Source organism: Chelonoidis abingdonii, chromosome 4 (genome assembly GCF_003597395.2).
Source record: "Chelonoidis abingdonii isolate Lonesome George chromosome 4, CheloAbing_2.0, whole genome shotgun sequence".
In the NCBI taxonomy this organism is placed as follows: domain Eukaryota; kingdom Metazoa; phylum Chordata; order Testudines; family Testudinidae; genus Chelonoidis; species Chelonoidis abingdonii.
The window spans coordinates 31,430,466-31,457,017 of NC_133772.1; the positions used below are offsets into that span (position 1 = coordinate 31,430,466).

Genomic DNA, 26,552 nt, shown 5'->3' on the forward strand with positions numbered 1-26,552 from the left:
CCTGGGCCAATCTGGACATGTGGCCTGAGTACGGGGTCCCTGGGCATCCTGGGACAAATCCGGAGGTTATCCTGGGGTGAATCCTGACACGCAGCCTGTAAGGGGGTCCCTGGGCATCCCGGGGCCAATCCAGACACATAATTTGGGTGCAGGATCCTTGGGGATCCTAGTTCAAATTCTGGGCATGGGTCTTTGGGGATGCTGGTGTGAATCTTGCTGCACGGCCTGTGTGGGGAATCCCTGGGGATCCGGATGGATCCTGACATGTGGTCTAGGCATGGGGTCCCTGCGAATCCTGGGGTCAGCTCCTGACATGCGGTCTGCAACCCATTTCCACTAGTTAGTTTTGCTTTTGCCCGGCCCAATTGCTTTCACGCTTGCTGTACTTTGCAGAGGTGTTGGCCGCCGCTGCTGCCTTTCAGCACCGGGCTGGGGGCTCCTTCCCCACCCCTGAGATGCTGAGTTGGCTTCCTGGAGACTGCAACCACAAGCCAGAAAACAAGAGCGAGAGACTCTTGTGTGGGAGCCACACAGCAGATAGAGAGAGAGCGAAAGAGTCTGGTTTTGGCCCTCCCTTCCCAGCTTACAATGCAATCACGCTGCAGCCTGTGCCAGTGACAGCGATGGACGTGCTGTGGGTATCCCTGTTGGCTCTTTTCCTGATGGCGCCCAGACAAGGTACCCAGCCCTCTCTCCATCCCCCCTTCATTCCCTTCTCTCTGGGCCAGGATCCCCATGGGTTAAGCCTCTTGACCGAGCTCTCCGGCCAAAGCACTGTTGTAGGATCCGGCCCTTCCTCTCAGCCTTCTGCATTGCACACTCTCTGGACCAGGCCCTCAGCTGGGTTAGGTCTGGGGACCAAGTCTTCCCTTCTCCCACAGCATGGGCACAGCGGGGAGAAGGTCTCTAAGCTGCCATCAGGTGGGCAAGATGCGAGGCCCCATCTCCTCTTCTTCACCCACTTCCTCATCCCCTCCGCCCCCTCCCAGGACACATGGCATGCTGCAGAGCCAGCCCTCTCATCGCTTCCCACCAAACACCCCAGCAAGGGCTGGTGGGAGGGAAGAGACCTGGCCGGGGATGTCCTGTTCTCTCCCGCCTGCAGAAATGCTGTCCAGCCCAGCTTAGCGTGTTACCTAACCCTGACCCGTGTAGGGCAGCCAGTCCAGATAAGCTCCTGTCCCCCCGCCCCCACTCCTGGAGACAGAGCTGGGATAGAGAAGAGTGGCCATGGGGTCCTGAGGTGGAACGGGGGGGATCCGTCTGGCACAGAGGGAGGTGAGACTGAATATAGAGCCATGCCAGAGAGGCTAGGAGCCCGGGGATGGTTACCCAGGCAGAGGGACAGGCTCGGAGTAGGGGTTGCCAGAGAGATGTGGCTCTAGAAATGGCCGTTCTTATGCAGAGGGACACGTACCAGAGGACTTGGGCAAGGTGCAGAGGTGTTACGTTAGTGCTATGCTCTGCTGTGGGGGTCTCCCTGTCAATATCAGAGCACACCCGGGAACAGCCATCGCCTTTTCTTCTCCAGACACCACCTAAGCTTAGAACAGCAGCCCCCCGCTCCCCCTTCCCCGTAGTGCAATCCAGTGAGGACAAGGCACCTGAGCGATTTCTATCGGGGGCCCCAATGCAGAGCTGATTGCTTCAGGGAAGCCCTTCCTGCTCCCACACATCGCAGTCCCTTTGGGCATCCTTCAGGCTGAGAGGATGAAGGGTTTTCCAGATGAAGGGCCAGGCGCGCAGCTGATGTAAATCAGCATAGCTCTATTGAAGAGCTGGCGCCACGGCCATTTATGCTAGCTGGGGATCTGGCCCCTAATTAAATTAATCAAAGCACCTTATAGCACTAGCGTCACCATTTATTGTTCACCCAGCCCCACAAATGCGTGTGGCACTTTACACAAAAGAGATCTCCGCCCAGCCAGCATATAAATCCGCTTGTTCTGACTATTATTATTGACTGACCTATTATTGTGGTACCGTTTGTTTCCTGTGCAACTGTGCCAGCTGCCACGGCCTGTTTATTTCTTAATCGGTTTCTTTGCTGCTCGCTGCAGCCCTGTGTGTAATTGGGGCTTGGTGCCTTTTCTTAGAGCAGTCTACTCTTAAAGTGATCTGCGGGCAGGGCCCTGGGAAATGAATGTTGATGATGATTTTATGTGAAATGAATTTATTTTTTTTGGATGGGGGCGGGGAGAGGGAGAGTCTCATTCCACTTCTCAGTGAGACGGTTTCCATTTCACAACCTACTCCCCTCTTGCCCCATCACAACTGCTGCTGTTTGTCCCCCTCGCTCAGTAGGGAGAGACCTAGGATGGAAAGAAGCCTGGACTTCCATAGCCCTAAAGATCAGCACTGAGCCCTATTGCTGGTCTCTACAGCCATTCTTCCTGAACCGCATAACTAGACGAATTCAGTCTCCAGGGCTGTCCATTTAGAGCCTTTTCCCAGCACTAAATTCACAATTAATTAATTATTATTAATAGCCCGACTTTAACCCCTGCCCCAGATCACCATGTGCCTGTTGAATTCTGACCTTTATTCTTAATCACTTAATCACTGGAGACCATTCAGAAGCAAACAATGCGGGAAACTGTTGGTAGAATCCAGTCCTATTGTTATTTCTTAACTATCCTGCAAAGGCTTTATTGATGCAGTAAAGTCTCAAGGGACCAAATCATCTTACGTTGTAAGTAAACTGATCTCGGTCCATTGAATGTGTTGATTTACACCTGCTAAGGATCAAGCTCGTTATATTGTCTCAGCAAAGCTATGATCGGATATTTAAGAACTAATAATAGGACTCAGTTCTGGCAATGCTTCCCTCATTATTTTCTTCTGATCATCCGTTTCCATGAAATCATCGCAGAGTAAGAAACTGCTGGCCACGTCTGACCTATTGACTTTGGCTCACTCCATGAAGATATCCCGATGTAAACATGGCATCACTCATTTAACAAAATCGATACATCAACAATTGGATTAATAAGCGCTTCGGGGCAGGGATATTCGTCGTATAAAACTCCAGCGCTGTGGAAACGATTAGCAGCAATAATACTTGCTCTCTTTCCTCAAATCATTATTAAACTAAATATGACACCATGAGATTAACGCCAGGCGTGATGTCCATTTTAGTCATTTGTAGAAAAATCACCTACCCTCTCCTGTTTCTGTGTAACTGATGTTGTTGAGTTGGGTATTATATTTGGCAAGAGAAGGATTAATTCTATCTTTTAAATGCATTTTATATCCCTAACAACATACACTTGGTAACACGCAGGGCTAGGTTTTTACTGTGTTTAAGCACCTAATTCCCATGGACCTTAGCTGCCTTATATCCTCTTCAAAGTGCTTAGAAACAATGACTAATAACAAATATCATATTATAAAACAATACTATGTAGCTATATTTCAGTCTATATTGGTCTATATGGAAAGGCTCTTGCATTCTGGAATACAGCTAGTACATAACTCATTTTCTGCACAATCTCTCAAATTAACAGCAGGTTATAGAAACCTCTTGAAGTCAACAGTTATACCAGGGATCCACTTTTCCTTTGACCTTTACATGCAGTAGCTTGCTGTTCTTGACAATTGCGTTAAGAAAACCTTCCCTCTGATCTGTCCATTGGTTCCATCTTAGCATGAGAGCAGAAATATGTCATCATTATTATGCAGAAGGTGCTGAATGCTGAATGTGTTCCTCTGGCTGACAGGGTGACCAGATGTCCCGATTTTATAGGGACAGTCCCAGTTTTTGAGTCTTTTTCTTATATAGGCTCCTATTACCCCCCACCCCCTGTCCTGATTTTTTATATTTGCTGTCTGGTCACCCTACTGACAGTTACGGCGAAGGTGGATTAAATATGTATATACAGCCCCCATCACCATAGCATCTGGATACTTCACTATCATTAATATATTTATTCCCACAGACACCTCAGGAAGTAGGGATGTGCTATTGTACCCATTTTGCAGAGGGGAATGGAGAGTCAAAGTGACCTATTCCAGGTTATAGCGGGAGCTTGTAGCAGAATAAGAAATTGAGCCAGTGTTTCTTAAGTCACCCTCTAGTAGCCTAAGCCCTGGGCCATTCTGACATGGGTAACATGGAGTGGTAATAAGGGGATAAGTATCAGATCAGATTTGCTGTGTGCATTCCATTTCAGACACTGGGCACGGGCAGGCAATTCTTCTGCATTGTGTCCTTTCCCTGGCCAAAGAAAACCCTTTCATTCCCCTTCGCAGTGGAAATACTCTGACTTTAGCCATTCGCCTACATCCCCTGCAGTGAGGAAGTAGAATAATTAATTCAGACAGCGTAGAATTTCTAGTGATAAACATCAAAGCATTCACAGGCAGAGAGTCTGCAGCTCAGCCAGACTGTCTACTCCTTACTAAAAGCCCTCCATAAAATGCTCGGTTGGTATATGTTATATCAACAAAGATCCTGGGAAAGCCAGCAAGGTTAGAGTGAAGGAGACAAAACTAAAATGATACAAGGCCCCAGGGGCATAGTTTACCCAGAGGGAATGAGATAAGAGTGTTTAGCCTAAAATAAAGCGATGTTAACAATGAGATCTATTAAGCTGTGTCATTGCCTCCCAGGGGAAGTCCTGTTGCTTGGAATAATTGGAGTGAACAGAGCACTTAAGGAAGCAGAGGCTAGTCCTGTGCTGTCTGGAAATGGATGAAGTGACCTGATTTTTTAAAACCTGCCTTGCTAGTGGTGCTGTCAGTTTTTCATGCACGAATTAGAGCAGCTGCCTGCAAACCAAAAGGCAGCTGGGCATCCTCCTGCCATTTTCTAAGGGCACAGTCTGTCGGCATCGATGTATTTAATAATTAGGCTCGCAAGAGCTCTTCCATCTCTACTTCTGACAGCTGCAAAAGTGGCTGCTACATACTCCGTTTTTGGGCACCCAGCTGGGCACCTCTTAGGCCTATTGTTTGGAACTGTTGAGCCCGGACGACCCTTGGAGCTATGGCGGCTAAGACACAGCCTTACACTGGGCACTCGGTGTCAGTGGCTGCTTTTGAAATTTTGTGTCTATGGGCCAGATCCTCAGCTGGTATGAACTGAACTTTGCTTGAGGGGTAACTGCAAAGTCGAACAGATCTCGCCTGCAGCAGGCAAATTTCCTGCTCGCTAGCCTAGATTTTGCTTTGCTGTGTTTGGTCCCATCTCACCTGGTTAAACCAAAGCCCCTGCTTGCATCCCAGGGTTCCACTGTCCCGGCATTCACCCCATTGCTCCAGAATCACGGCTGTCATTTAAAATGAAGAGTGTTTCTAACCCTTCAGGTCATGAGAATAACACCAGCCATGGGAACTGAGCGTCACCAGTGCAGAAATTCCTGCCTGAGGGTACGTCTACACTGCAAAAAAAGACCCGAGGCAGCTGACTCAGGCTCGCAGGGCTCAATACTACTTGGTCAACTGATTTGGAATTATGCTTCAGGGCTAAAAATAGGCGTGTGGACATTCCCCCTTCGGCTGGAATCTGGGCTCTGAAACCCAGAGAGGAGGGAGGTTCTCAAAGCCTGGGATGCAGCTCGAAGTGGAACATTTACACTGCAATTTTTAGCCCCCTAACGTGAGCCCAACTCAGTTGACCTGAGCTCTGAGACTTGTGGCTGCTGGGGTTTTTTGCAGTATGACGTACTCACTACAGTTACTGCACAGATGGACATTATTGTCTGGTATCTTTTTAGTTCTTCTAGTCAGTCTGCTTTTGCCAGTCAGTTTCCTTGCTTGACAGTATCTCTTGGGATTCTTTACGGCTGGTGATTGATCCCCCCTACTGCTCTGTCACCTGAGGTTACTGGCAACAGCTTAAGTCAGAACTAAAGACTGGATAGCTCTGGAGAAAAGAAATGGCACGTGAAGGCTTTACCTGAGTGTACCGAGAGCCTGAAAAAATAGCTCTGCAAGGTGTGAACTGCCCTGTCCTCCTCAGCCAGGCTTTGGGGATTCTGGAGTTCAGCATTTGCTCTGTGCTGTCGGCCATTTTGTTGCAGCCATACACCCGGCATTTTGTTTTCTGGCTCCCTGATCAGCTGGGACCTGCCAGCAGCTACTTGTTGCTCAGCAGCAATCCCAGCAAGGGGGAATTAACTGGGTGACAGGACGGGATCCATGGAGCCAAGCAGCAGGGTGTCAGAGATCCAGAGTCCAGGAGTAGCCAGGGAGAGGGGCAGCCAGAAGTATAGGTCAGAGACCATGATGTCTGTCTGTGTGGGGGCAGGGAATGGGAACCCCGGGTGTCCCATGGTGGTCGACTACATTAATATTGCTGCAGGGCACAGAGGTTGTTGCCACAGGTTATGGTCCTTTTGTGTGAGGAGCAAATGTGACACTGCTTATACCCCCATGGATCCATGTCCGAAATGCCTCTCCTCCTTGAAACCCGTCGGCAGACAGAGCTGGGTCTTTGCACCTGATGCTGGGTTGGACGGGAGTCGGAGAAGGGAGTGGATAACCTAGGCAGTCTCTGACCGACGTGGGCCACTGAGGTAACGCTCTGTGCTTGGTCAGCTGGTTAGTTCCACTGCCCCAGCTGACCTCACCATTCTAAAGTCTGTTTTGCTTTTATAGCCGTAGTTGCAATGTCTCCTTTCTCAGTGGCAGGCCGTAACTCCTTGTCTTAGCACAGCTGACTTCTGGAAGCAATCTCTCCCACTCCCTCATCTCCCATCCACGGGACCCCTTGTCCATCCTTCCAAATTCTTATCGTGTCATTAGCCCATATCTAAGACAGGGTCCGGGAACAGGGGGGGCCAGACTACACAGGACTGTCCCACTGCCCCATTTGGGACTGTCACCCGAGGGCACTTTAAATGAGGGGCACCTGGCTGCCCAGTTCACACTTCAGCCCTGGCTGTGGTGGCATGAGGAGTTTGCATCGCTTGCTGATGTGTTTGTGTCACTGGGTTATTGTAGCCACTCTCCCTGATGAGTAACTCACTGGGTTATCGCTTGTGATTCCCCAAGGAGGAGGACTAAACTGAACCGGCTGGAGAGTCTCACTCTGCTTCCCAGCAGGGGCTCCAGTGTGGTTCCAGAGTGTATCTGTAGCCTGGTGCACAAATTGCCTTGTGTGGATGCAATCCATTCAGCCCCCACACTGGGTTATTGGAGCAGCTCCATGTGGCTTTGCCTGCGTGGGTCAGAGCTGCAGCTGGTGTAAACCAAAGAGTGCTGATGCACGCCAGTGGAGGATGAGGCCCCTAAATACCTTGGGAGTTTGGTTGATGGGAATTAGGAACCTAAATACCTGTTTTCTTTGTCCTCCCCCTGGCAAACACACTCTGACCATGAAGGGCAATTCAGTCACAACGAACCAGGCACCAATACTGCAAACACTTAGGCACCCACTTAACTTTAAGCTTGTGAGTTGTCTCATGCTTAATGTGAAGCCCATACCTAGGTGTTTGTGAGATCAGGGCCTGTGGCATGTCAGTTATTTGATCACTTTGATTACACAGGGCAGCAGAGCAGAGAAAATGCAAGGAACCCCAACATCTAGTCTATATAGTGATGGTCCAAATGTAGCTATCTGCATGCCAGGGCAGCTTACCACCAGATGCAGAGGTTCTCAGCCTGCGAGACACCCTCCGGAAGTGGGTCATGGTCCATCCTAACTGGGTTGGGGCTAGAACTGGGTGGAAAATTCTGATTTTGACAAAAGATGGATGAGTGCTGGTCGGAAAATGGAAACACTGTCCCTACTTGGAAATTTTCAACATTTCGATGAAAGACGGAAGAAAGTCATCCATGGATTCCCCCTTCTCCAACATCTCTAGTGGCTTTTAAGTGAAAGGAATTGACAACCTAACGAATATATGCAAGGTCAGATCCTCAGATGGTTTTCACCAACTTCAACAGAGCTATGCAGTTCAACACCACAGCAGAGGATCTGACCCAATGTGCCTCATCGACATGAATAAATTCAGGCCAGAATTTAGAAGGTTTCTGACCATCAGAGGGGTATTGTTCGGAACAGCCTCCCAGTAGGAGTTGTGGGGGCAAACCTCTTAATTCATTTTAAGAGAGAGATGGCCTAATGTATGAATGTGATTGTTTGACAGGGTTGCCTGTGGTTGGGGGGCTGGGCTCCAGAGCTCTGGCTCTCACTTCGGTTTATGTCTTTTCCTACTAAAACTCATGCTTCAGGGTTTCAGCCAGCCACCTACAGGGGACAGAAAGGATCCCACCACAGTGTGTTCTGGAAGGTTTTGTATCTCCTTCCTCTGAAGCATTTGGGATGGTCATAGCTGGAGATGTAACACTGGGTTCAGAGGGATATGATCTGTGGCGCCTACCATTCTCTCTCTCAAGTGCGTGGCTGGCTCATGCTTGCTCATGTGCTCAGGGTCTGACTGATCACCACCTGTGGGTTTGGGAATGAGTCTTCCTCCAGGTCAGATTGGCAGTGATGTGGAGATTTCAGCTTCTTCTGCAACATGTGAGTGGGGGTCACTTGCCAGGATTATCTGGGTGTATCTCACTTAATCATTTCCCTGCCACTGTGGGGGCCTTGGACACTGGGGCACCTTGGTCCTTCCTATTCTCTGCCTGTGGCACATAACAGTCTAGTTTCCGGTGAGCTGTAAGACTTTGGTCCAATTCCAGTTGCTGGGTTTAATGTGCAGGTGGTAGGGGGTGATGGTGGCTTGTGATCCGCAGGAGGCCAGACTAGATAATCTGGTGGTCCCTTCTGCCCTTAAACTCTATGGTTCTAGTGAGGTTATCAGTTCTCATGATTTGATTGCCAGTCTTGCAAAATTAGTTGTTTTTCTTCAACTCTGAGCTCCTAGAATCGTGTTATTTGGGGAGAATCTCAGTTTTCATTCCAAAATAAGTTGTTAACACTCACAGTTGAGGAGAAAACCCTGAAAATGTGACCAAAAATTCATAAATGAGATAGCAAATCTAAAGAACCTAAAATGGATTTTTTTTTTAAATCTCATGATTTTTATGCCAATTTCATGATGTGGTGGGGGGGGGGTGTTAAGTTTTGAACACTTGGATTGGCCATGCTGCACCTATGGTTTGGTTAAAATCTAAGTCACAATCACTTTTGAAACATGGAATAATTTTCAGCTGTTTGATGGGTCACAGACCCCTAACCTCCCAAAAAAAAAATTAATTTAGAGTTGCTGGTCTGGCATATCGAACAGGGACTGGATATCCAGAGGTCTTGATTCTGAACTCTGCCACTAATCTCTATGAGTCCTTAAGCAAATCATTTAATCTCTGAACCTCTGTGTGCTCACCCACAAGAGTCAACTTCTACAGATGCTCCTGGTCCTTCTCCCTCCCACCCTAAGTAAGACCCCTATTTGTCCCTGACTTGGGGAGCAGGTGGTTCTTTGCCACTGGGGGTTCCAGCACACTAGATAACTCTCCTAGTTTCTCCTTTAGGGCAAGTTCTGGCTTCTTTGCCTTGTCTGAACAGCACAGAGAAAAGGCCAGGGATCTGACTCACAGCATTCCAAACTGCTTGAGATGATAGTGCCACCATAAGCCAAAAATTATGAGGAGGAGTGGAGAGGTTATTTTACCTTTGTACTTAGTACTGGTGTGACCACTGCTGGAATGCTGTGCCCAGTTCATGTATCCACAATTCAAGAAGGATGTTGAAAAATTGGAGACAGTTCAGGGAAGATCCACGAGAATGATTTAAGGATTAAAAAACATGCCTTACAGTGATACATTCAAGGAGCTCAATCTATTTCACTTAACAAAGAGAAGGTTAACAGGTGACTTGATCACAGTCTATAACAACAAATATTTAATAACGGGCTCTTCAGTCTAGCAGAGAAAGATAGAACACAGTCCAATGGCTGGAATTTGAAGCTAGGCAAATTGAGACTAGAACGAAGATGTAAATTTTTAACAGTGGGAGTAATTAACCATCGGAACAATTTACCAAGGGTCGTAGTGGATTCTCCAGCACTGACAATTCTTTAGTCAAGGTTGGTTGTTTTGCTTAAAACTCTGCTCTAGGAATGATTTTGGGGAAGTTCTATGGCCTATGTTACACAGGAGGTCGGACTAGGCCATCATATTGGTCCCTTCTGGCTTTGGAGTCTACGAATCTATGAAATTTTCGCATGGAAAACTTTGATTTCTGTCAAAAAATGGAAAAATGGGTTTCGGCCAAAAAATTACAGTTTTCTGATGAAATTTTTTTTTTAAAAAAAAAAAAGGAAAGCAGAGACTTTCCACGCACACACAAATTAATCAGTCAGAAACCGAAATTTCCATTTGAAAAACATTTCGGCGGAAAATTTTCAATCGTCTGCAATAATAATAAATTATCATGATAATCATACAAAAAACTCAAAGCAATACACCAGCCTTAAGTGAAAAGGGTTATAGACGTGCGGCTAATGATCTGTTAGCTCCATGGCGCATATGCCGTAAACACGTCCACCCTGCAGATGTTTGTCTAGTGTGTGTTTATTTCACTGACTTTTCTCTGGCACTTATCAGATCCAAGCACATCATGACCATTAATGAATTAAGATCCCTTTTTTTCCGTTCCCTGGACCTTGGTTTAGTCCACATCCCGCCTCCCACTTCTGATCATGGGTCAACGCCAAGCCGTGGTTTTTCTATGCCTGGCCCTGCTCCAGCTCCTGTAGATTCCTCTCAAAAAGGAGCCACTGTCTGTGCCTAGCTGATCTGTCACACAGAGCTCGAGGGGCCGTTATGCAGAGATGCAGGTGCAGAGAGATGAAGGCTTTGGAGAACTGAGGTGATATGGGGGAGGGCAGGAAAGTCAGCAGGAAATAGGATCCACTCTGGGCTGTGCTGCTAAGCTACAGAAAACAAGTAGCGTCTCATAGACTTACTCATGCTGAGTAGCACCTGTCTGCAATCCCGTGTAAGCCCAGTGGGCCAGATCCCCAGCTGATGTAAAGCTGTATCACTCCATGGGAGTCAGTGGGCCAGATCCCAGCTGGTGCAAATGCTCCTTAAGTCCTCAGACTCTGCTGAACCTGCTGGGACGCCATTCAGCAGGAGGAGAAGCAGAATGAAAGCCCAGGCTTGGGAGTCGGGCTTTCTTGCTGTTAGGCCTTGGGATGATGGTCCTATGCTCGCTAGGGTCAATGGAAAGGCTCCCACTGACTGTAATGAGCTTTGGAACCTCTCCAGGCTTGTCTTCACGGCACAGTCAAAGTTCCCCTGAGCCAATGGCTCATCAGCCTGACGCAGTTAAAGCATGTCAGTTTCACACACAAAGGAGTGATCACATCCAATTGCCTTTAGCTGCCTTAACCCAATGGGCCAACTACCCATTTTGCAGCTTAGTGAACTGGAGGTGGCCTCTTGGAGTGAGATCAAGCAAGGCTTGAACCCACATCCTTCAGGGTTGTAATCAAGCACCTTAACCACTCAGTCATGGCTCCTTTTAGTTATTAACCAGTTAGTTAATTAGTGAATTTATGTTCTTGTGCCTGGCCTCCTGCCTGGGGATAATGACACTCATCTTAGCGTGTGGGAGGATTTTATGCGTTTGCGTTCTTAAAGATCTCTAAGTGACGAAAGTCCTAGCAAGGGAAGGTCTTGTTATGAGTGGGAATAACAAGGAGGGAAAGAAAATGAAAGACCCAGTACCCCCAGAATAAGCTAAGTGGAGCTGAAAAGAGAGATAAGTTGTCCTCAGCTATGAGGATTCAGGAAATTCTTGTGTGTGCAATGAATCGTCAGGCCTGGCGTGCGGAGGAAAACAAGGCCAAGAACAGTTGTGTGCTCTATTTCCGAATTCTCCCCAAAGGGACACAGACAGATGAAGCCAATGCAAGGTCTCGGTTCCTCATCAGCAGAATCAGAACAATTTCCCGAGTCGCTGCCGTCTTTGTCCTCCTTTCCCCCCTGAGGCGAGGAACTGGGAGAGCCCTGCTTTTGTTTTAATCCTCAAAGATGTATTGGTGCTCACCCCCCTTTGCCGTGTGTGCACGCAGCCCCCTGTTGAGTGCAGCGCCTTTCCGTGGAGGCAGGAGCAGATTCTGTTCCGTGCTGCAGAGTCAACTCAGAGAGGTCGGGAATCTCAAAGATTCAGAGATGATCATTTCTGCCTGGGTTGCTCGGGCTGCATTTGTGCAGGAACGATTCTTGTTCTATACAGGGCTGTTGAGTGAATGCAGTTCATGCCTTGCTGCCAGGAAACTCACTGCGTGATACCAGGAAGCTGTATAATACGTTGCTGTTAGTTTTTGTGTTCTGTATCCCCACTGTGCTAGGTGCTCCACAAACCCATAGTGAGAGACACTTCCTGCCCTGAAGAACTGACAGACTAGATGGGGAAAAGAAGGTTTTTATCCCCGTATTCCATCCTTTCTTCTCTAATAACAGTGATCCTTAGAATGGTTTTCAGTGTCCTGAACGCTGGTTTCCCGGAGTCTTTATCATTAGTATGGTGGGGGAAGGAAGCGCTTTCAGCTAAGAGATGATGCAGTGGAGAGTTACAAGAAAGCTGGCAGCAGATGCAAAGGAGAAGGCTCTCACTCTGAGATTGTGGGAAAGAAAGTGAGGCATCCTGAACAAAGAGAACAAGCAGGGAAATGAAGCTACACAATGTGGATGCAATTTAGAAATAAGGAAGATAACTTTGGCCCCGATCTTTAAACAACCAGAGTGCCAGAGCATTGGGATGGGGGGAGAAAGGGGTAGAGGAACATACTTAAAATGTTAGAAATCAGGGGGAAGTCCTTCACAGGAGACTGAGGGTAATAGCAATAGATGCCAAACAGGAAGGCACGGACTGGATTTCCAGTCAATGTGAAGATGGGTTATTTCCCATAAACCCCAGAGCTCACCCACTACTTCATCTCCCTGGTACTTTTGCATCCTTTAAAGTCTAACCCCAGTTTGTCAGAAGGATTGTCTGAGTCAGAACAGCATCTGCAGTGCTGCTTGCTAGGATGAAATGATCTGAGGAGTGGGTCTCCATCCTCATGCTCCAGGGCGCACACTGGTGACCAGCAGGGGTCAGGAACACAACTGGGTGAAATTATTCAGCGGCAACTTTTTCTGGCATACAATGAAAATTCTGTAACTCCAAAACCTTTCATGAGTTCATGTTATTTTCACCAAATTGTTTTCAGTCAGGAAAAAAATACATTTTAAAAATTCAGAGAAAATTGAAACATTTCAATTTTTTGGTTCAAAATTACTTTTTCTTCCAACTTTCCTTTAATTTTATGTTTTTGAAAAAACATCAAAACCATTTTTAAATGATGCAGACATTTCATTCTACCCCAAACTGGCAATGTGTAAATCAAGATTGGATTATTAATTATTATTATTATTATTATTATTATTATTATTTTATTTTATTTTATTTTAAACGCTCTAGGAATTATTTTAGGGCAGTTCTCTGGCCTGCGTTACACAGGAGGTCAGACTAGATAATCATTGTGGTCTCCTCTGGCCTTGGAATCTATGAATCTATGAAAAATAGTTCTGTGTGAACACTTTGATTTGCAGAATATTTTTATTTTTGGTTCAGATTGAATCAACTCCCTTCCCGCCACCCCCTGCACCCAATTATTCAGAATTTCCAGCAAATCAAAAGATCCATTATTTGCCCACATCTGATTAAGAAGGCCCCGTCCCTCCATGCTATAATTATTGTTATTTTGATTATTATTTGTGTTACCCTAGCACATAGGGGCCCTAATCATAGACCAGGTGCCCATTGTGGTAGGTGCAGTACAAACAGGAGCCGGTGGACACTGTCAGAGGTGGGGCCGCAAAAACAGATAGAGGGAGATGCTCTGTAGATCAGGAAATAGTCTGAAAAGGAAAGACTCTATCAGATTGTCTGTCATTGTGTCATCATAAAGTGGGCTGTTATGCTGATGAGATATTGACAGTTGCAGTTATTCCTCACGTTGCTTTCTTGCTGTGCAAGGCCCTTTGCAGACATGGCATGATCCCAACTCCAGAAAGCTTACAATGAAATGGACAAAATTCAAATGATTGGAGTGGATGGGGGAATGAAGGGATGGAATATCAAAGCAAAGGATTGGGCCCTGATGCCCTTACTCCCACTGGGTCACTCTTGGTTCTACACGTTGTCAGTGGGCCATCTAAGGTATGGCTCAGTGAGAATAAAGGGTACCACAGCCTGGTCCAAGATGTGGGGGTTGGCAGGAGGTTTGCTAGAGCTGATATAGGGAGGAATCCCATTGTCCATTCACATGAACAGGTTTGTTTATGGTGAGATCACACCAGGAGCTCAGTCAAAGGGTGATGAGAAGAGTGAAGAGGATGGTGAGTGAGGGATGGGGCTGAAGGAAGAGGACTAAGAAGGAGACCTTGGCTGCTGGGTGCGTTGGAAAGGAGGAGGCTGTCCCAGCTGGAGGGAGCTATAAAGGGAAAGGGATCCCATGCCAAGTCCTCACCTGGTGTGAATCATGACTGCTCTAGTGAAGTCCATGACATTATGTTGATTTACACCGGCTTGGTGCCATCGGAGTGCAAGGGCAGAGGTGTAGATGTGTGGGCTGTGTCAGCACAGGGCTCGCTGTAGCATTTCTCAGGGAAGCCACATCGACAGACGTTTAGTGTCTGAGTCTTTTCCGGGAGCTGGTTGCCATGTCACTACCCCTGTACCTTGGCCTGTGCCATTCGACTGCCATGACTTTCCCAGCAGCTCAGAACCCCAGTTGGGCTTTGTTGTTTTTTTTACCAACTCCCTACAACACATGCACAGAGGTGAGCCCTAACCAAGCTAACTCCCATTACCAAGCTCAAGAATAGCCCAGGGCTCACTTCATTAGCTTCAGAGAGCTCTGCTCTGGTGGAGCTTGGGAGCTTATGTGTAGTTCTGTGGAGTTTAGGAGCTCCTCAGGTGATCTGATCCCCATGATCATCTGACGGCTTCAGATGTCCTCCAAGACCTTCAGCTAACGGGGGCTCATCAGACTGATGGTTTCCCCCACAGTATTATTGGATCTTGATGTGTTTGGTTGTGTGGGACCTTCCCACCGAACAAGAAAGAAACGACCAGCCTCTGAAAACATACATCAACATAGCTAAGACAGCCTTAAACAGCGTTAGATCGACAGAAGAATTCTTCCATCGACCCAGCTACCACCACTCCGGTAGGTGGATTAACTACAGCGACGGGAGAACCCTCCCACTGGCATAGTGAGTGTTTATGCTAAAGCACTATGGTGGTCTATGCCCTCAGATTGGCTCCACATTTGCAGCAATCTACTCTACCGCACTTGATTCTGTCTGTCCAGCCCATTCTAACAGTTTCCATGTTTGTTCCAGTCCAGGCAAATACAATGTCTCCTGCCGTCCCCTGGAACATCACACATGGCGGACATGGGAACATGTCTGCAGAGCCAGGTGAGGACACAGCGGGCAGGCTGGGGGAAGCCCCCTTTTGTTCAGTGTGTCCCTCTCCATGTGGAAAGGACAGGACTTGGGGCAGCAGACAACAAGGGCGGGGGAGGCCCTTATTCAAGGTGATAGGCACAAAGGCTCTGTAGTCTCCTGGATCTCTAGCACCCAGGCTGGGTCTGCCAAGGGAGGGATTGCTGACTCCATCATAGCGAGGAGATGGAGCAAAAGCTGTGATGAGTGAGCGGCTCCAGCAGCACTGGGAGATGGGGGTGCCCAGGTTAGGACATGCAGTAGCATAGTGACCCCCTGATATTAAGGGAAAGCGGGATGTGATGATGCCCAGGTTATGCATGACAGCCGCCCAGCACTCCTTGTGCCTCGGTGGGTCTCCTCACTGCTGAGACCAGCTGGCCTGTAGGCGTAGCTGAGAATTGTTTTTTTGAGGTCACCGTGGGGCGCTCACGCACTCATCTGTGACATTTGGGTTGAAGAGGAAGGAAGCAGCGTGGGCGGCAGCGTGTGGTGCACCTATCCCACCTGTAAAGAATTCAGCATCGCTCGTAAAGGGTGCGGGGTTAGTCATGTGGCTTAGCCCAGCCAACACCCTCTGCCGGAGCTGGGGATTTCTGCACTAGCTTCCACAGCGCTGCCCCATACCAGGCCCTTATGGGCCCCATGCCCAGCCCTTATGGGCTCCCCCCCTGCGCTGCCTCCCACCCAGCCTTTATGCCCCCCTGAGCGCTGCTCCATGCTTTTATGAGCAGCCAGCCCTCTGTTCCACCCCCCCCCGCCCGCTTATAGGCAGCCAACCCGTTACGCAGGATCCCATATGGCTCTGACCCATCTTGCCCATCCCATGGATTATCTCTGAAATAACGTGTGCTGCCCTGCAGGCCCCTCAGGAGAGGGATCCGTCCGTTTGGTGAATGGCAGCAGCCGCTGCAGTGGTGCTGTGGAGGTCCATCATCGTGGGCGGTGGATGCCAGTCTGCCAGGAAATGTGGGACAAGGAGGCCTCCCACGTGGTCTGCAGACAGCTGCACTGTGGGGAGGCAAAGGAGATAGCAGCTGAACCCACCCCCAGCCCTGTGTGCCCGCCCAGGTCAACACCCACAAAGGAAGCCACCCTGTCCTTTCAGAACCTCTGCCCTTCCCTGCACATCCACTGTGCGGGTCTGGAGAGCACTTGGAAGCAGTGCAATGTGTCAGAGCTGTGTTGTAAAGGGAAGCTGGCCAGCGTTACCTGCACAGGTAAGAAACAGATCCATCCCGTGTCTTGCAGAGCCCCGGTTAGCCATCAGCAGCTTCCAATGGGAAACCATCCATGCAGGCTGGCTGCTCTCCTCTCGCTGCTGCTGCCCTATCCCCATCAGCCATCCGTACTCCATGATGAGGCCAGTCCATCTCTCCCTGCCCATTGGCCAAACCCCAGCCCTCCTAGCTGCCGGTTTCTGGCCCATGACGGAGTCTTGCCCCTCCACACTTTGCAGGTTAGAAAATTGAGGGGGCCAGCAGGTCCTTCCGCCTGTGAGCTCCATCGCAGCATCCCAGGTGAGTGCCCCTGAATGCTACGTTCCTGATAAATAATTAAATGGCTGATGGAGCTGAGACCAGATCCATCCACCCATTCACTGAAACCAGCTCCATGGATCCATCCATCCACCTCCGCATTCATTGACACCAGCTCCATCCATCCATCTATTGACACCAGCTCCATCCATCCATCCCCATACATAACCTATCATCCACTGAGAGCAGATCCATCCCCTATACACACTTCTTCATCCATCCATCCATCCATCCATCCATCCATCCTTTCTCTTTCTCCTTCTTTGTGCCTATCTCTCTCTCTGCCATTCCCAGAGCCCCTCTCTGAGCTGTGCTCACTCCCCCTTTGTCCTCTCTGCCAGGTTCCCATTCTGTGCGCCTGGTAGGCGGGGGCAGTTGCTGTGAGGGCCGTGTGGAAGTCGAGGAGGACGGTGTATGGGGCACAGTGTGTGATGACGCCTGGGACCTGGATGATGCCGGGGTGGTATGTCAGCAGCTGAAATGCGGCTGGGCCATCCAGGCTCCAGTGGCCTCCTCCTTCCACAAAGGGACGGGACCCATCCACCTGGATGAGGTGAGCTGTGCTGGGAACGAATCCCAACTGTGGGACTGTCCGGCTGAGAGGAGCCATGACTGCGGCCACAAGGAAGATGCTGGTGTGGTGTGCTCAGGTCTGTTCCTCTATCCAGAAGAGTGCACTTGTCCTTCTGTCTGTCTGGTGGAACATTACTGTCCATCTCTGTCCAGTGGAGGATTCCTGTCTGTCTGATGGAGAGCATCAGTCTGTCCACATGTCCATCTGAAGGAATGCTCCTGTCTGTCTGTGTGTCCATTGGAGAGCTCCTGTCTTTCTGTCAGAGTACTCCTGTGTGCCAGTCCATCCAGTGGCGAGCGCCTCTCTGTCTGTCCACTACAGCACTCCCTGTATGTCCATCTGTCTGGTGGATTGTTCCTGTCTCTGTCTGTCTGGGATGGGGAGTGAAATTAGACTCTGGCAGCTTGGGGAAGGGATAAATCCCTCCAGCAGGCTCCAGGTGCAGCAGGGTCTAAACTTCCATCGTGGGCAGCTCCTTGATGTCTGTGTTGCATCAGAGTGGGGACCCCAAGCTGTTCCCTCTTTGCTGACCTGATCCTCCCCCCCATTCCCACACAGAGCACCAGAAGTGGCGCCTGTCGGGGGGCAAGGATGCCTGCGCTGGCCGTGTAGAAGTTTATTACCGGGGCGTGTGGAACACAGTGTGCGACGGGATCTGGTATGAGGAGGAGATGGGCGTGCTGTGCCGGTCGCTGGGGTGCAGCCCCTCTGGCCAGAAGCTGAGCTTCAACTACACACAAGAGGGCAGGATGAGCTACCTGTGCTCAGGGACCGAGGCCTCACTGTCCTGGTGCCAATGGCACTACAACAACTCGAATCTGTGCCACCAGTCCCAGGCTGCCGGCGTGATCTGCAACGGTAACTCTGCCTCATCACATACTGAACTCCCACCCAGACAGACCCAAGCAGGGATCGAACCTGCAACTCTCAGGAGAAAAAAACACACACTGCTAAGGCTTGAGCTAGGGAGAAGGGAGTAACATTGTGTTGTAATCTTTGAGACCAAGAGGGAGACATGTCCATACATATGCCAGCGGCGCAGCAGGAAAGGGAGAAGAAGGCAGACATGAGGGGCGATAGAGGGGATGGATGGGGCAGTAGGATGGGGCAAAACAGATGGATGTGGGGGGTGATCCAGGGGACATGGGCAGGGTGGCAGGAGAGGGGAGGGAAGGAGGCAATCTAGGGGACGGGTGAGTCGATGAGAGAGGGGAGGGTCTCCACCCCAGAATGGGTCTGATCCTCAAGCTATGCTGACTATTCTTCTCCCTCTGTCTGTGGCGCCCCCAGGCTCACTGGGCTTGCTGAACACGTCTGACGTGCTCCCCACACAGATGATGACTCCAGACTCCAGGAGAAGTGAGTGTCTGGGGGGCAGACCCTCCCCGCCCTCCTGCAGTGCCTCTCTCCGGATCCGAGGCAAGCTCTCCCCCACTGGAGCAGGAGGGGATGTTTGCCAGCCCTGCCTGTAGGGCAAACCTCTCCAGGATCACTGCACCATGGGCAGCTTTCCTCTGGCGGCACCCATTCCCCAGAGGGGACAGCCAAAGAGGCCTCCGTCCCCTCAGTAAGATCCCCCCCAAGAGCCGGGAACTTGGCTTTGAGCTCCTCCTGTGTTCCTGCTGTCAAGGCACCAGGCATTCTGCCCCACCCAGCACCCCCACCCCGGGCAGAGCCCTACACAGCTTGCACTCTGAGACCTCCCCCCGCTATGGCACAGCCGGCAAGGTCAGGGCTGCAGGGAGAGCTTCAAGGAGCTGGCCCTTCCACCTTCCTGTGACCTCCCCCATGCCAAGTTTGGGGAGCCAGGAAGGGGCTCATGAGTCAGCCCATGGCCTGCCTCAGAGAGCTTCCGAGCTAGGGGCCTGCACAGTGCTGGGAACACCCGTGACATCAGCAGGGATGGAGCCCTATGCCAGGCCCTAGTGACAGTTCCCCTGTGTCGTGTGCCTCTCTGACTTGCTGTCTGTCTGTCTGTCCATCTGTCTGTCCCTCCCTCTCTCCCCCCGCCCCATTGCCAGGCACAGCTGAGCCACTGTGCTGGGAAGCCAAGGCTCTCTCGAACTGGACTCTCCTCCTCCTCTGTGTCGTCCTGGGCCTTCTCCTCTTGGTCACCGTGCTGGCCTTCACCGCCGTCCTTCTGAGGATGAGGAGGAAACACGGTATCTTTGCTGCTTGGGGCTTTGCCAGAGTGAGACTGGGCATTTGCAGGGCCAGGCAGAGCCATGGCCTGCTGTGAAGAGCCATCAGATAGGCCCTTCTGTATGGGGGAGTGACATCACGGGGGCTGCAGTGGGCCAAAGCACGGATCCAGGGTGGGGCCATTGGCAGCACCTAGCAATGGGGTGACATGAAACGGGGCCCGATCCCCCATTGATGTCAATTGGTCGTAACTCCATTGGTGTCCATGCACTGGTGTCAACTGGCTGTAGCTCCATTGGAATCAGTGGAGCTGCTCTGATCTGCACCAGGATCTGGCCCTGGTTACCCACTCAAGAGCTCAGGATTGGTTCGCTGTGGTTGCTGTCCTGGCCCTGAATGCACAGGCAGCTCGCGGGGTGCCGCGCATGCTCTGCTGAACAGGTCCCCAGAGCAATGGCAGCCTGCAGCATGAAAGGGGGAGCGAGCCCAGCACCAGAGCATAGGGCTAGATGGGACCTGCGGGGCACGGAGGACTAGTGCGGATCACCTCCCAGCCTAGGGTGGGCCCTGGCCTGGCTGTGCCAGGCCCTGTGCAGCCTTACAGAGCAACCCGTCTCCTTTCTCTCCCTCTCCATTTGCAGCCCACGCTGTGTCCTCTTCCTCATTAGCCACCCCGGTCCTGGTGAATCATAGCGCGCAGGGCCCGGAGACGCCCGCAGGGGGTGCCAATGACTACAGGAAAGCCCCCCCCAAAGCAGAAGGTATCAGCTGTTGCTTAGCCTGCCCCCACTGCCCCTCCCCCACACCCAACCTCTTTGCCCTCCACCTCCTCCATACCCTACCTCTCTGCCCCCACCCCACCTTCCCCTCTCCTCACAGACCCTTCCATACATTCTGCCCCTCTCCTTCTGCTTCTCTGCCTGCCTCCCCTTCCCCTCCCACACTCCCTGCTCCTCCCCCAACACCCCTCCCTGCCTACCCCACATCCTGACTTTCTCTGCCCCTCCCCTACACCACACCTCTCTCTGCTCCCTGCCTCTCAGCCCTTCCTGGTAGGGTTGTCAATTTACTAATTGCACAAAAGCAAACACCCTAGCCCTGCCCCTTCCCCAAGGCCCCGCCCCTACGCATTACATTTCCCCCTTCCTTGGTGGCTTCCCCCACCCTTACTCACTTTCACTGGGCTGGGGCAGGGGACTGGGGTGAAGGAGAGGGTGGCGGCTCTAAATGGGGGTGTGGGCTCTGGGGTGGAGCCAGAAATGAGGGGTTCAGGGTATGGGATGAGGCTCCAGGATGGGGCAGGGAGTTGGGGTGTGGGAGGGTGAGGGCTCTGGGCTGGGGGGGTGCTGGCTCTGGGGTTGGGCAGAGGATGAGGAGTTTGGTTGCAGGAGGGGGCTCCAGGCTGGGAGGGTGAGGCCGAGGGATTTGGAGTGTGGGAGGGGGCTGCGGGTTGAGGCAGGGGTTTGGGGTACAGGAGGGAGTGAGGGCTGTGTGGTGGGGCCAGGGATGAGGGGTTCAGGGTGAGGGGGGGCTCTGGGCTGGGGCAGAGGGTTGGGGTGCAGGGGTGGATGAGGGCTTTATGCTGGGGGTGCAGGCTCTCGAGTGCAGGAGGGGGCTCTGGGTTTGGGAGGGGCTCAGGATTGCGGCATGGGCTTACCTCAGGCAGCTCCTGGTCAGCGGCACAGCAGGGCTAAGGCAGGCTAGTCTCTACCTGTCTTGGGGCACTGCATTGTGCCCTGGAAGCAACCAGCAGATCCGGGTCTCAGGTGGGCGGAGCAGGAGGCTCCACGGCTCGCGCTGCTCTCACCCACAGGCACCGCCCCTCCAGCTTCCATTGGCCGGTTCCCAGCCAATGGGAGTGCGGAGCCGGTGCTCGGGCAGTGCGTGAAGCCCCATAGCCCCCCGGCTTAGGAGCCGGACCTGCTGGCTGCTTCCGGGACACAGCAGAGTGCCCCAGAACAGGTAGGGACTAGTCTGTCTTAGCACCACCAACCGGGCTTTTAACTGCCCAGTTGGCAGTGCTGACCAGAGCCACCAAGGTCACCTGGTTGAAAACCAGACGTCTGGTCACCCTGTTTCCTGGCCACTGTCACCCATCCTGCCTTAGTATTCGACCCAGAGGCTCCCAGTCCTTGGTCCATGGGGCACTTGCTGGTGGGCTAGGAGAGCTGACTGCTTACATGGCACTGGCCCCACCCCAGCACTGTTCCCAGTTGCTCCATTTCACCCGAAGGCACTGAGGGCTCTGCGCTGGGAGCCACGGCTGTGTGGCCCCAGGGGGTTCTGAGAGGGCAGGCAGGCACTGCCCCACACTTGGGAAGCCCTGTCCAGACAGGTCCCCTGGTAACCATTCCTTTCATGCCCCCCTAGCAGAGCCGCTGGCCGTGCCCGCTCCTGGCTCCGAGGACTCCGATTCCGACTATGAACACTATGATTTCAGCAGCAAGCCACCCGTGGCACTCTCCACCTTCTACAGTGAGCAACTCCCCCCTCCCCCCGCCTGCACCATGCGGGGTCTTCACAGCCTGGGCTTCTGCCTCCCCATGGGGCCGTCTTCTCTCACACTGCCCTGTACCAGACTGGGCTACCCCTGCACACACAGCTCTGCCAATGACCCGCATCCCAACCTGCAGGCACCGCTGCTCTAGCCCTGGGCTCCCCCCCACGCCCCAGATCTGCCAGTGCTTCCCCATCCTGATCTGCAGCCCCTGCTGTCCCAGCCCTGAGATCCCCACCCCACAGCTCTGCCAGTGCCCCTCCATCCCAGCCCTTCTGTCCCAGCCTTGGGCTCTCCACCCCACAGCTCCCCCAGAGCCCCTCAATCCTGACTAACAAGGATTGGGGACAGGGATGTATGGGGGTGGGGTCAGAGAGGGATCCGGGGGTGGGTGGGTAGTGGTCACAGGGGTTGGTTGGAGTCAGGAGGATCACAGGGTCAATGGATACAGGGGTTGATTGGGCTCAGAGGGGATCCAGGGATCAGGGGGTATGGGGTTGGCTGGGGTCGAGGGGAACCGGGAGAGGTCAGGTCAAGGAGTACTGTTAGTGGTGATCAGCCAGCTCACCATGCTGTGATGCTGGGCCAGGCGAGGTTTGCTGGAACCCTTTGCCTCTGATTGCAGATTCGCTTCGGCACCGAGCAGCAGACGAGACCCTCCCCGTGGACAGCTTCCCCCCAGCACCTGGCCAGGAAGTGCTCAATGAGGGTCCGGAGCCCTGGGGCCAGCCAGAGCAAAGGCCCTACGAGGGTGAGAGCTGGTGCTGCTGACTGGGAGAGTGATAGAGATGGGAAGCACAGTACCAGGAACGGGGGCCCAAAGCCCCAGCTCCCCTGGTGTTCGCCTATCTGTCTGTCTGTCCTCAGTCCCCATCCGTCTGTCTATTCCAGCACATGGGGTGGAGCAGAGTTTGTGCTGATAGGTCCTCGCTGGGGCAGAGCAAGAGTGGGCCATTACCCAGCTCTCCCCACACCCCCGGCACTGGGGCTAGATCAGGCAGTGCTGCAAACCCTCCATCTAGCTCCAAGGGATTTTCTGTAGATTTGTAGCCACTCTGGGTGGGGCAGGCTCGGGCATTGCCAGCACTGGCTGGTAGAAGGCTGCGCTGACGGAGAGGCCACTTCTTTTGCAGAGCCCCCCGCTGAGTCCAGCTCATCCTCAGAGGACAACTACTACAATAGCGGCAACACCAGGCAGCAACAGTGGGGCAACCCAGCCCCTCCTCCCACCGGCTGCTTCTTAATGCCAGCACCTCCTGCCCATGGCAACAGCGGCTCCCAGCTCTCCTTCCAAGGTTAGCAAGATGGAACAGCACCCGCTGGCTCTGATAGCCGGTGGGACCATCTCTGAGCATTGGACCTTGAGGAGCAACCTCCCAGCATGTCTTCTCCTGCCCCAGGAGAGGGAAGGGGAGGGAAGTCTGGGCTGGGCCCAAGATTCAAGGTTGGAAAATCCAATCCCTTGTGTTTGTGGAAGGGAAAATCATCCCAGGAGCAATGATTCTGCACCAACCTGCCCAGCAGGGCCTCCACGTGCACTGGGCCCTGGCCATCCCTCACAATCTCCACAGAGAAAGGCCTCCATGGACCCTCCAGTCCTTTCTCTGTGCATCAGTGAGACAGGGAAAGGTCATTCATGGGCCATTAAGTCTCTGACAACGCCCTGACCTGCGGGGCGGGGAACCTCGTCTCTGAGGATATCAGGGCTGATGACCTGGTCTGGACTGAGATAGCTGATGGGAGGCAATCTCTGTCCCCTTCCCGCTGGGTTCCCAGTATGGATAGTCACTCCATCTCCCCTAACAGGAGCCTGGAAATGCTCCTCACCTTCTGCACCAGAAGGGTGAGCATGTCTGGGTTGTCTCCAGCAGGGCCTGATGGAGCCGACAGTTCCAGCACCTCATCCGGAGAATGGTATGAAAACTTCCACAGCACAGCGCACCAGGGAGACCAGCCAGGGAACATGCCAGGTGAGGAGAGGAGATAATGGAAGGAGCATGAGGAGGGAGCTGTAGACCTACTGCTTGGGGAGCAGGCAGTGGCCCTGTGTTCCCAACAGTGCTGAGCCTAATTATGGGGGCTCATGGGAGATAAACTGATTCAGATCAGGTTACAGTCCACTCAGAAAGACAGAGAAAGAGACTGCAAAAGGGGAATGGGAAAGGGAATGGCTAGAGATCAATTGGGGATGGGAGATGGAGAAAGAGAGAGAGAGTGAGTAACCAAGGGAGGGAGAGACGGATGACTGTGGGGATGGAGGGAGGGATGAGTGGTGGTTGTGGGGAGGGAGGGAAGAAGGGAGGATGAGAGATGGTTGTGGGAGTGGAGGGAGGGAGGGATGAGAGGTGGCTGTGGGCAGGGTGGGAAGGAGTGGGGGAAGGATGAGAGGTGGCTGTGGGGATAGAGGGAGGGATGAGAGGTGGCTGTGGGGGTGGAGGGAAGGAGGGATGAGAGGCGGCTGTGGGGAGGGACGGAGGGAGAGAGGGTTGAGAGGAAGCTGTGGGGATAGAGGAGGGAAGGATGAGAGGTGGCTGTGGGGAGGTAGGGAAGGATGAGAGGTGGCTGTGGGGATGGAGGGAAGGAGGGATGAGAGGTGGCTGTGGGGATAGAGGGAGGGAAGGATGAGAGGTGACTTGGAGTGGAGGGAGGGAGCGGTGAGAGATGGCTGTGGGGATGGAGGAGGCAGGGATGAGAGGTGGCTGTGAGGATGGAGGGAGGCAGGGAGGGATGAAAGGTGGATGTGGGGATGCAGGGAGGGAAGGATGGGAGGTGGCTGTGGGGAGGGAGGAGGGAGGAATGAGAGGTGGCTTTGGGGAGAGAGGGAGGCAGGGAGGGATGAGAGGTGGCTGTGGGGAGGGAGGGAGGGAAGGATGAGAGGTGGCTGTGGGAATGGAAGGAGGCAGGGATGAACAATGGGAGTTGACGGGATCCGTTATTTCAGAGTGGCCGGCTCTCTCCCAGCCGTTGGGGAGCTGTGAGCCTGGGAGAGACAACTCGGAGGGCAGCGATTACGATGATGTCCAAGGCCTGGCGTACTAGGGCAGGGGCGTCACTGCAAGTCTGTGCCTCCAACCCCCGCTCCTGCCTTCAACACAGTGACAGCAAATCAGTGGGTGATACCTGACCCCTCACGTCGCTGCCCTGAATGTGTTTGATTAGCACAAGGTCAAGCATGGGAGGAAGATTTGTCAGCAGGTCCCAGAACCAGCCCTGGACTAACCAGTATTTCCCAGTGCAGGCCCTGTGGCTCTGGAAGGGGCTGCACTCCTCTACCAACTGACAGCTCTGACCCTGAGAAATCCACTGAGACTTCCCAAGAACATCCCCTTCCCAGCCTACGTTCTCCGCTAATGCCCAGCAGCTAGCCCTGCCCACTCAGGCCCATAAGTGAACCCCCAGTGTTTGGGGTGTGTCTGGGACTCCATCCTCAATGCTCAGGACACAGGCCAAGCTCTCCAGGATGGCTGCCAGGGCCATGGGCTCTATTACCAGCTGGGAAAGGTGCTTGGACACATGATGATGGGAGCAGCACAGAGACCTAGCTGGAGCCCTAGGGATGGTCAGAAGTCCTAGGGGAGCAGCCAGACTGCTTGGCTCCCTTTCCAACAATGACTTAGGGGGCTGGGTTCAATCCTCGGTATGTAGATTCCCCATGGCAATAACCAGTCCCCAGTGATTAGCCTGCAGACAGGAACTAGGGTGCTCAGATTCAATGCACTGGGGATAGCTCCTCCCTCAGGCCTTTGGCTTCATCCCCACTGAGCAGAAGCAGCTAGGAGGGGATATTCCATAGCTGGGTTCCAGCAATGGCTATCTCCTGCTGGGAGAGGGTCTGTACATCATAGGCCAAGCTGCCTATGAGATTCAAGCCCCTGGCTTTGAGGGGAAGGTCAGCCTGTGGTTGAGGCAGTGCCTGACACTCAGGAGGGCTGGGTTGCATCCCCGGCCTTGCTGCTACCTTGCTATTGGAGTGCGGCCAAGTCACCTCCCCTGTCCCTCAGTTTCCCTGTTGGAGTTGGGGATCATGGTGCCCCGTGCAAGTCTGCATTAATGGAACGGCGTTGAGATCCTGAGATGTGAAGAACTGTGGGTGATGGATGAGGCCATGGAGGATGGTTCTTCCCTCTCCCCCAAGCAAGGGGCTGCTTGCAGTGCCAGCGGATTCATAGCTGCTGCCCATGCTGTACCCACCTCCAAAGCTGTCACTGGAGAGAAAAGGCTGGCCCCAACCTTCTATGGAAGGCTAAGGCTTTTAGGGATTTTTTTTCCCTTGGAAAGTCTAGGCGAAAACAGGAAAAAAAAAATATTTCATTGACATTTTTACCTGAGATCTTCCTGGGTTTTCATTGAACAGAATCATTATCTTTCCCCCCACAAAACCCCAAAACCTTTCAAC

The 26,552-nt window shown here is 52.4% G+C and overlaps 1 protein-coding gene across 1 annotated transcript; it reads left to right on the forward strand.

The window, feature by feature from the left end:
- The first annotated feature begins 452 nt into the window (after nt 1-452).
- Nucleotides 453-24,143, forward strand: CD6 (CD6 molecule). Its single transcript, XM_032790501.2, has 12 exons — nt 453-678; nt 15,301-15,378; nt 16,269-16,625; nt 17,285-17,593; nt 18,076-18,375; nt 18,808-18,876; nt 19,539-19,679; nt 20,301-20,420; nt 22,030-22,134; nt 22,782-22,907; nt 23,290-23,451; nt 24,025-24,143. Exons 1-12 carry the CDS (start codon nt 456-458, stop codon nt 24,141-24,143), a joined length of 2,109 nt encoding a protein of 702 aa, XP_032646392.2. The 5' UTR covers nt 453-455.
- The last annotated feature ends 2,409 nt before the right edge of the window (nt 24,144-26,552 follow it).

Coding starts and splice junctions, on each gene's coding strand:
- CD6 (XM_032790501.2), top strand. CDS start 456: ATGCTGAGTTGGCTTCCTGGAGACTGCAACCACAAGCCAGAAAACAAG. Junction 17,594..18,075: donor TGCTGGTGTGGTGTGCTCAG/GTCTGTTCCTCT, acceptor ATTCCCACACAG/AGCACCAGAAGTGGCGCCTG. Junction 19,680..20,300: donor GAGGATGAGGAGGAAACACG/GTATCTTTGCTG, acceptor CTCCATTTGCAG/CCCACGCTGTGTCCTCTTCC.